The 10,898-nt window shown below is 42.5% G+C and overlaps 1 protein-coding gene across 3 annotated transcripts in view; it reads left to right on the forward strand.

The window, feature by feature from the left end:
• Positions 1-1,541: 1,541 nt before the first annotated feature.
• LOC106821595 overlaps positions 1,542-10,898 on the forward strand; it is a 12,895-nt gene continuing 3,538 nt past the window's right edge. For 2 of the 3 annotated variants that reach the window (XM_014826477.1, XM_014826479.1), the window contains exons 1-7: positions 2,075-2,104; positions 4,066-4,102; positions 4,394-4,473; positions 4,665-4,724; positions 5,326-5,514; positions 7,560-7,652; positions 9,039-9,797. In XM_014826477.1, the coding sequence (XP_014681963.1) occupies positions 2,099-2,104; positions 4,066-4,102; positions 4,394-4,473; positions 4,665-4,724; positions 5,326-5,514; positions 7,560-7,652; positions 9,039-9,797 (1,224 nt within the window). In that variant the 5' untranslated portion in view covers positions 2,075-2,098. Of the gene's footprint in view, positions 1,570-2,074; positions 2,105-4,065; positions 4,103-4,393; positions 4,474-4,664; positions 4,725-5,325; positions 5,515-7,559; positions 7,653-9,038; positions 9,798-10,898 lie in introns of those variants that run through there. The other variant, XM_014826478.1, reaches the window with a different exon arrangement.

The raw sequence follows: 10,898 nt of genomic DNA on the forward strand, positions 1-10,898 counted from the left end.
TTAAAAATGACCTTTCACCGCTACAATTCGAGACCATCAATGAAAGATAGATTCTCAGAGCAATTTCGGTATTAGGGAAAGTGCCCTTTAGCTGAACAGCAAAATTCAGTCAGAGAAACAGCATGGGAAACGCATCACTTCAACGTTACATGCTAAGAATTTTGTGGATCACAATTACGACAGTTTTGTAAATTTTAGGATACTCTAAATGTGGGGGGCCCCAAATGTGGGGGGCCCGGGGCACGTGCCCCTGTTGCCCCGCCCTTAATCCGCTAGTGACACACACACATACAAACGAACACACACACGCTTTCAGACTTGCGCGCGCACATACACACACAACACTCATGCAAGCAAGCAAGCACGCACGCACGCACGCATACAGGCACCCTCGCACACACAGATACGCACACGCACACGCACGCGCGTGCGCACTTATACATATACCAACAAACCTATAGACGAACAAGAACTTACTGAGGTGTCAAGCACTGGTTATTTTTCGTCGGCAGACTGTGCGGTGGAGGCAAGCTCTCAAAACCCGTAACGAAGGCCTCCGCTAGTGGGAATTGTGTGCTACCGGCGGGGGGCGACCACGGAGAAATCATACATAATATCAAGAGCAGATAAAGAAGGCTGATAATATCCTGATAATACTCCTGATAATATCAGGAGTAGATAATAGGGAATTATTATCCCTATTATCTACTCCTGATAATATCAGGAGTAAGATAATATAGGATATTATTATATAGGATGATTATATAGGATGATTATATAGGATGATATAGGATAGGATATCCTATACAGTAAAAACCCGCGTATAAGAACATAGATTTTTCCAAGTTAGCCTCAACATGTTCTTATATAAATGGTGCTTACTGAAAAATTAGGCTCAAAAGGTTCTTAATTGTTTCTACTTTTAATATGTACTAGCTGAAACCCGCGCTATGCGCGGGCTTAGTGACTGTGATGCATGTGTTACCAGTACAGTAGTGTTATGTGTAAGGTGTTATATGGAGAGTTTAGTTGTTGCACATGTTTGTTTTTTATGGTTGAGATGTCAATACAAATACATGTATTTTCAGGCTGAATGTGTTCTTATGTATATGCAATTTTTTGACCGCATTTCAGCCTGAGTGTTCTTAATCGACGCGTGTTCTTTTATGCGGGTTTTTACTGTATATGTAAATAATGCAGTACTGTGTCTCAATAACAATGCCAGAGTGCTGGCATTGTTATTGTTGAGCATTGGCATTGGCATTGGCATTGTTATTGCATCGATATTGTTGAGCTCTTTTTTATTTTACCTGTGTTTCTTTTTAAGTCTTCATCTGCATGGAAAATTAAGAACCTACTATAAAATCTTAGCCTAAAACAGGTTCTTATGTAAAGGAGTCTAAATGGGAAATTTTAGCCTAACATGTTCTTAAAATCTATGTTCTTATACGCGGGTTTTTACTGTATTATCTTACTCCTGATAATATATCATTAAATTAGATAACGACATATAGGTGGCGCTCTTTGTAGTTTTCATGCCGCAACGCAACCGCCGCGTGAATCTCATGAGTAGGATATGTCATCCTTAGTTAAGATTGGCGTACGCGAACTGCATACATTATTGTTTGTGCTGAAATTAAATTTCAAAGAAAATAACCATCAGGCATTATATACATGTCGTTTATTAGCATATAATCAACAGGGACCTATAATATTATGCCTTCGCAATGTTTTTGTACACGTCCCCCCCCCTACCCTGGGTTGCAGGGACGGGCCTAAGGATAGAGAATATGGGTCCCAATAAAACCAATGTGCCTAAACCTAACCCTAACCCTAATTCTAACCCTAACTCTAACCCTAACCCTAATCCTAACCCTAACCCTAACCCTAACCCTAACCATAACCCTAACCTATTGTATTGATGTAATATTATATTTATATTGATGTAATTAAGTGACATTGGTTTTATTGGGACCCATGTTCTCTATCCTTAATTTAACCCTCCGGGCCCTGCAGGGCCTGCACCATTGTGACCATGACCTCGTGAAGCAGGAGGATAAATGAATAACAACACAACTTGGAACGTTGCAATAATAAAATGATGGTAAATAAACACGAAATGTGTTTACTACCAAAGTCTTAATAATATTTCTCTATTCTATTTCGGCTATTATTAGTAACGCTGATCGATAGGGTCTATGTCTCCCAGCGTACTGCCGGAACGTACCCTGGTTACGGTCCGGTATACCGGAACGTACCCTGGTACTAAATACTACTATCTAATATGCCGGACCGTACCTCGCCTATACTCCACTAACGAGTCTAGTGAGTCGCCTACGCCTACTCCCTAACCCTAACCCTAACTCTAACCCTAACCCTAACCCTAACTCTAACCATAACCCTAACCCTAACTCTAACCCTAACCCTAACCCTAACCCTAACTCTAACCCTAACCCTAACCCTAACTCTAACCATAACCCTAACCCTAACTCTAACCCTAACCCTAACCCTAACCCTAACTCTAACCCTAACCCTAACTAACCCTAACCCTAACCCTAACCATAGATAGTTACCAGGGTACGTTCCGGTATACCGGACCGTACCCAGGGTACGTTCCGGCAGTACCCTGGGGCCGGGATATAGACCCTATGAGCATTAGTAACAACTTAATTTCTATAATTGCCATTGAGATGCTCCTCTGCAACACAATTTCACCGGACGAATGCCGCTGCATGTGCACAAACATTAAAACGTCAAAATTATATATTATTTGCATTCATTATTATTAAAACGTTTCAAGTGCCTGTGCTTGTAGAGCTCGCCCTTATGCAGTAGCCCAATTCCAATTGAACCTTTGAAGTTTGATGTATAGGAATTTCTTAAAGTTACATTCTTGTAGGCCACTTTGGCGATGGCATATAACATAACTCTAGCCAGATACTAAAAACTGATAAAACCTATATTTCCCTAAGTGTCCACTTGGTTAATAGGTTGTGACCAGCTACTGAAACATGCTGATGTAGATTCATGATAAATATGTAGGAATTTGCTATTGTTGCAAACCAAGGGCATAATTCATTTTACTGTACCTACTGCTGCTGAAGGGGTCGTTGTCGTATATGTACCCGAGGTGTCGGCGAGTATGTCGCCTACGCCTACTCCCTAACCCTAACACCCTAACCCTAACCATATCAAATAGTTACCTCGGGTACATATTATACGCCATTATACGACAACGACCCTTCGTGCCCTACTGCTAGGTCACTATATATAGGCCTAGGTGGAACTGAAATATCCATATCCATATCCATATTTGCAATATTATTGCAGTTGGTGACAGTTAACAGACGACTTATATTTTGAAATTACACGTATAGGCCACATGTATGCAGTTGCACATGAGGATGTTAATTTTAACTAAAATGGTGTCAACACATACTAGCTTTGATCCTAATATCAATTCCGATCATCATGCATGATATAGGCTCATTATGGACCTATACTAAAGTTTATAAACCTTTGTTATGCTTTCTAATGTGATATATAGTTTGTGAATATTCTTATTTCATCTCACATGATTCACAGGCATGTAATAGAGAGGGTAAATATTGTGATGGGTGCTGGAGTATCTGTAAATAAATCTTAACTTGTGAATTATTGTCTGAACTTCTGCATTGGTCATAATCTAATTACATCATGTTATATTATGTATTATTATAAGGTTTAAGTTCTAAAAATATTGGCTGTTATTTTTTAACTTCAAGCTAAGGCATATAACTTGATCGTATTTGGTTCTGTAATATGTTTCCGCTACTACCTCCCACGTTTCTCACTGCTTCAATGTCATTGGGCTACTTTCTGTTCAATGTAGTGCTTTGAACACGAATGAAGATCCAGAGATTTCATAGTCGCAAGCTGGGATCGGCTGGCTAGTTACAGGGTTCTGTGCTCTAGCAAATAATTTATGAAGTTGTACAGAGCAGTTAGGTTACATATATGTTACTGTGCAGTTAGAGCTTTCAAGCTCAGTGAAACAATCTACTCAGTTTCTCCTCTCATTTACAGTCCGGCAATCTGCAGACACGTACCCAGCACAGTCAAGGTTGCTCGCTATTGTTATAATTGCTATAATTTCATTATCTAAAAGGAAGCAATATAGTTCTTGAATTTTCAATATAATTGAATGGGATGTATTATAATTCATTAGGGTAATTGAGTCTCTAATTCTTTAATTCGTTTTTATCCGGTACCCGAAAATTGTTCATTAATTCCTAGTTTAGACACGATCTCTCGTTTTGCTGGGAAAAGAATCCCGTAATTGCAACCATGTTATGCCTTTTTAATATAAAAACAGCTATAACCTGACAATTATTTTTGATACATTACTCTACAGCATTAATGGATAGTACTTGCAATGAGATGTGGAATGATATGCTTACTAAAAAAGATTTAAGGAAATGCAAAAAAGCCAAGGTGAGCCATCTAACTGATAAATTTTAGTACAATACTTTTGCTAAATTAAATACATATAGATTAGAACATACATTTTGAACAGAAACTAAATAGAGTATTATATATGAATTTGTTGGGCAAACGTTCATATACCTAGCCTCTTCTCTATTTTCTTGTATGTGTGTAAATGTGCATAATTTTCATGGTTGAAGAAACGCATTTCAACGCAAGTTGCGAGCGAATGGCTGCAAGAGAATGCACTAGAAAAAGAGGTGAGCAATTCTCATTAATTATATTATTAACTACCTATTTATCAAATATGTCTTTTAATTTCTTCTCATTATTATCTCCCCCCCCCACCCTATCTTCCTCTCTTAGTATTGCTCAGAGACTTGTTTTCTCACTCACCCACTCTCTCGCTCTCTTGCTCTTCCTCTCTCTCTCTGTCTCTCTCTCTTTCTCTCTCTTTCTCTTTCTCTCTCTCTCTCTCTCTCTCTCTCTCTCTCTTCCTCTCACTCTTCCTCTCCCATCTGATTCTCTTTTTTCTCCATCTAATAAGTGCAGTAATTAAGCAGCTCATGGTGTACTAATAATATGTGTGATATTGCTCTCTGTAAATACTAAAGAAATTGTTGGCAGCAGTAACAGTAGCAGCAATGGCGATGGCAGCAGCAGCAACAGAAATGACGATGGCAGCATAAGCAGCAACAGCAATGGCGATAGCAGCAGCAATGGTGACAGTGGCAGCAGCTGCAGCAGCAATATCCATTGGGCTAGCTAGCAGTAATGCTGCAGCAGCATTAGTTTTAACTTTGATTCGTCCTCAATCTATCACTCTCCAAATAAGTTGTAATTGTTCTTCTGCTATTGTAGTGTGTTGCAGGTGCTATGGCTGCACACTTACAAACGAATGAGACTATGACGGCTGAGCCATCATGGCAGCTAAGGGTTGTTGACCCTCCGCCGAACACTACTTACCAGAGCACAGATGTCAGCGATGAAGACAGCGACTCTTTACTGGAGAAGGCTTTACAGAGAGGGCTGGAGACATACGAACTTGATGTATGATCCAACAGGAACATGCCCCTCTGAACCCACCAGGCACCAGCACTTGTAGTTTCCACATCACTTGGGTAGACACCTCAGTCTAACCATAGCCCACCACCAGAGTATCGGCCCTATCCACCTGTATTTGTTCGCATTTCCCTCTTGTTGCTCATGCGATTGCAGTCAAACCTGTATTATTTGTGAGGGTTCTATAGAACTTAGAAAGTTAGAAGGTACACCTATCTATGAACGATGCTTTTGGCATTTCATTTAAGTGGCTGTTATATAATGAAGCTACATCTATATGACATCCTTTTTATAAAGGATATTTTCAGCATTTCTCTTGCATGGCAGTTATATAATGGAAGCACCTCTTTGGAACAGCTACCTGCAATAAGTATATTATGACCCCCATTTGTAGGTTCTACTCGATTCGGTAATATCCTAGTACGTATATGCACATCCCCATGCTCACTGACCCATCACATGAAATTGAACTTATAACCTCTGTTTCTCACACAAGCCTCTGTCTCCTTCTCTGTTATTCTTCCAGTACCCTTAATTCTGCCTCGGTTTTTAGCTAATTATCTGACGTAGTCAGGTGCAGCTTGTAGAATCGCATGATCGTCCGGCCGTCCGTGCGTGCGTTCATCCGTCCGTCAACAGTTGGGCACAAATCTTAACCGCTCGACGTACGGTTACGATATTCGGGACATGGGGGGGGGGAATCCGAAAACGAGTTGGGATGTCGAAGCTGGGGGTCAAAGGTCAAAGGTCAAGAGGTGTAAAAGAAGGGGGAACATTCCCTCCTTAACTTACGGTATAGGGAGGAAATGCAGAATTGCGGCACAAATCTAAACGGCTCGACCTAGGCTCATGATAGTCGGTGTATAGCATCATGGTAGGAAAAGCCACCACTGTGCCGAAATTGGAGGTCACAGGTCAAAGGTCAATGGGGCACAGGGCAGATTTGAGACATTTTTTTAGGACGTGGTCTGACGGAGTGATTGAAAAACTTTTTTGTTTCAGCGGTGACCTAGCATTTTTATGGCTTTATTGAAAGGACCATGAAATGTACTTTCTGCTGACATGCGAAGAGTAAGTGTCGGATAACCTTTTGACCCTCAAGAGGAGGGTTAAACATGGATTTGTTTACTGTTAGAAAGAATTTGACTGCCTGGTTTGCTAGTAGAATCTATACATGCCTGGATGTATGAATCTACAATGTCACAGTGAAATTTCAAAAGCTAAATTTGATTGAAGAAGGTTTATGCTCCTTAAATCGTATAATTTCTATGGCATTCTGTACTGTCAGTGTGTTACATGTAACTTATGCCACTGCCAGTGGTCACTGCCTGTGCATGTAGTAGTGATAGTACTGTGTAGTTTTTGCCTGCATTAATTAGTTACAGGTGGCAGCTCTCTATTTCAACCTGTAGGCTTGCGTAGGTAAATGGATGAGTGCTTACCAATTCTGTCTTGCGTCTTGCAAATAGTTGTTGCTACTATGTACGATGGGAGCTTCCATCTTTAATCTTAAGACATTTAAACGTACGCGCCATCTCGTGGCAACTTTCATAACGATCCCAACAAACATTCCTTTGAGAAGGTTCCTTATACCATCCCTGTGCCTTCCACTGTTTCGGCACGTATGTGAACACATTTGGGACTAACATGGTTTACTAGAATCCCACCACTCCACCACAGAGTCACCGCAGTAGACGTTAGATGAGCGCTGTCGCTCCGCGGCACTTGTTCTTGCAAGCGGCACTGTACCTTTGTAATTATCAACGTCACCCATACTGTAACTCTAGCATCGTTGTGTGTGTGCCTGTTGTACGAATTGGGCCTAGACGTGCAATGGATATTGGTGCTATCTTTGTCAATAATAGAGATGCAATGAATACTAAAATAAACAACTTTGGCAAACAATTTGCAAACAAGGGATGGTGGATAGCCGATGAGGCAGCTGTAAAATGTCATCAGTAGCTGTATGTAAACGTTGCAGTGGTTAGAATGCCGCATTGGTGACATGTGTTTGAATGTTTTTCCACCTGCAGGATAGCTCAGAACTTGGAATTGCATGCCAGAAGTATCAATTGCTCTCTCGCCAACTGCTGGAGATTAGGGATAAAATGAAGAGCAAGTTGAAGGTGAATTTTACAGCAGTAAAGCTGTAGCTGAGCCCTCGATGGGTTCGCTCTTGCCTTATCGGAGTGCTGGCCATGGCATGCGCAAATCGCTGCTGTTTCTAAGAATTGTTTAATTAGTACTACCATCACACTCGCACCTTTACCCACAACAGAACAGCAACTCTCTTGGAACTCTTTTGGATGCATGCCATAAACCGATAACTGTACGAAGCTTAGGGCACATTGAGTGTACTATCACTACATCCCAGGGGCGGATCCAGAGGGTTTGGGTGACCAGTTTCCATATGTTCTTCTGCAGCTAGGGGGGTCCGGGGGCATGCCCCCCCGGGAATTTTTAAAAATTAGGCTATATTTGGTGCATTCTGGTGAATTTTGAGGACTGTGACCGGTTTCTGGAAACCGGTGCAAACCGGCCTAAATCCGCGCCTGCATCCGGTTTTAAATACCAATTCGATCCCTTTGTTGTGGTAACTTTGGTAACTACCATCTTTGTTTGGAGTTATTGTACATTGATGGCTTCTTTATACCCACTGCCTTTTTCTTTTTTGATTTGACATCTAGGGGTGCAGAGGTAAAAGTTTAAAGTTGGCATGGTTGTGTAAGCTATAGTCGAGGCATTTTTATCAGCGCATATATAAGCTGTTATTATTGGAACATCAAAGTCATTTACTAGTAAATGGGCTTGTTCTATTTCCTTATTCTAAATATCTAGTCATGAAGATCATCTGTGCTTCTAATTCGACCAGCAGATGACCACTTGTTTCCCTCTGGCTGATTCAAACGCGTTTGTTCTATTCTGCGTGCAGCTGCAATTCTAGCCACACCTGCACTGAAGAGAAAATGATCGGGGGTTATAGTTGCTGCGTATGCTTTGAAAACGTTGTGCTTTATAGAAATTGAGCGAGTGAGCATAAAAAGTCATTCGAATAGGCAGTGAACATAAATGTCGAACACATTTAAATATCAAGCAGACAAACTCTAGGGATGTAGCATAAAACAGAAGGTGAGCATGCATGCTAAACCTCGAGTGGATGTTATTTGCCTCTGATTAGATTTACCAGCAGCTTTTATAATATACAAATAGGTGTATGAGCGCACATTTCGATAACGATATTTTTCATTCATCATATCATTTTCCGAATGGTGGTATAACTGTGTAAAATATCTTTTTTATCGATCACCAGTCGCATACAGAATTATTCTCGTATTTCCATCAAGGCATTTTAATCTTTATTGGTATTTATTCGGACGTGTATAGGTAATTACACCTCATCTATGCCTATGCTTATAAGCCAGCAGTATGTAGACTGAATGTGGTTATTTCTTGGTACTGTATTCAGTGCTTGTTTTCACTGGGTAGGCAAACTAAAGGTGTTTTTTTCCTAGCAAAGCAGAGCATCAGCAAGCACTCGCAGCGACCCTGCGGTCGGGTGGGAGAAATCCTCGCCAGCACTTGTCAGGGGGATGAAGGTCGGGACGGCGTGGGACCTCGTGGAACAACCGGCTCCACCTGGAACACGTCCCTCGGCCGCCGTGGTTGCAGGCTCACCGGGAGCCGTCAGGAGGTCACCGGCTCAGCGCGAAGATATCACCAGCTGCTTTCTCGCAAAGCTAACGATTGGCGACAGAGCTGCGATGCAGCAGAGTGTAAGCAGTGGTGCCCACGCAGTCAGGTTTGTCCCACGGAGAGATCCCGGCACCCTTTCCCCGGCGGGCACAGAGAGGTCGCCACCATACACAGTGCTAAAGTCCCCCACTCCCGCGATGCAGCGGCCATTGCCCGCAAAGAGGGTCCCGTCCACTGACAGCTCGCCACCAGACGGCGCCGTTGCTGCACGCAAGCGGTTTTCGACTGAGCGGCCAGACCCGTTCCCATCGGCCACCAGTCGCATAGCACCAGGGGGCGTTTCCAACGGTGCAGCCGACGCCCATCGAGCAGCGACATCACCGGCGCGCGCGGCTGTCATGATTCGTCCCGCGCGTCTGCTCTACCCGAGCCGTTACGTCCCACACCTCGCATCTCCCCATCGTCAGTTCATCTTCTCGGCCGCCGAGTCGCCGCCGAACGTCGTGCAAGACAATGTCGAGAAGAGAAGAGTAACCACGGCCGGAGATGCCAATGGGAGAAGAGAGCCGACTGCAAAGGTACGCTCGTGTTTTCCTGTCGTGATTCTACGTTTCGTGAAGTTAGGCAAAACACGGATAGGCACAGATGTGGTCGGCATCCGATGCGCATCTTTGCTTGTATATGAGGAGGAGAAGTTAGCAGTAGCTGTGGGGTCTTTATTCGAAGTGTTGCCCGAAGTATGGTCATCATGCATACGGAAGGGAGCGCTCAGTCTCATATCAGGAATCATATCATAAAGGCAGATATCAGGCATTAATCAACGGTCTTACTCGCAGACTATTCAGTTTACATTCTGCTCTCAAAATGGGAAGAAGAGTGTTCCGTTAACCTTTGACCCAAAGAAGAGGCATAAACTATGTTGTTATTTTGTCACTCTTTCGAGAAATAAGAGAATTAAAGCTCATAAAGTTGATATATGTAGATTTCCATGAAAACTGGCAAAAATTTTTTAAAGGGGTCCTGCCTGCTATTGATTTTGCAGTCATTGCTCTCACAGCATACCTAATGCTCAATACTTGATGTGGAATGTAGGTGCTGTGTGTGTAGTTCCAGGTTAGGCATAAATCTCTACATGTATAGACGTGTTATTATGTGCACTTAAACAGGAAATCGTTCAGTAACACCTGTCTACCATCAAATATCAAACAAGACCAAGGCATTTGTGTACGTACCCCTACACCTATATTTCATTAATGACTAAAGTACTTGCTAGCAATGTCATTAGAGGGTTTGTTTTAGAAATCACGTTAACAGCTCATGCCATGTAGGTCTTTAATCCGTGTGTGGCCAGGCAGGAAGTCGGTTAAGCTGTTCAAAAGTCTTTGATTGATTGATTTTTAGCTCATCTGACATAGTCAGATGCAGCTTGTAGAATCGCATGATCGTCCGTGCGTCCGTCCGTCCGTGCGTCCGTCCGTCCGTGCGTCCGTGCGTCCGTCAACAGTTGGGCACAAATCTTAACCGCTCGACGTACGGTCACGATATTCGGGACGTGGGGGAGTAATCCGAAAACGAGTTGGGATGTCGAAGCTGGGGGTCAAAGGTCAAAGGTCAAGAGGTGTAAAAGAAGGGGAATCATTCCCTCTTTAACTTAAGGCAGTGCTTCTCAACCTTTTTTT

This window comes from Priapulus caudatus, unplaced genomic scaffold (assembly GCF_000485595.1).
Source record: "Priapulus caudatus unplaced genomic scaffold, Priapulus_caudatus-5.0.1 Scaffold78, whole genome shotgun sequence".
NCBI classification, from domain to species: domain Eukaryota; kingdom Metazoa; phylum Priapulida; class Priapulimorpha; order Priapulimorphida; family Priapulidae; genus Priapulus; species Priapulus caudatus.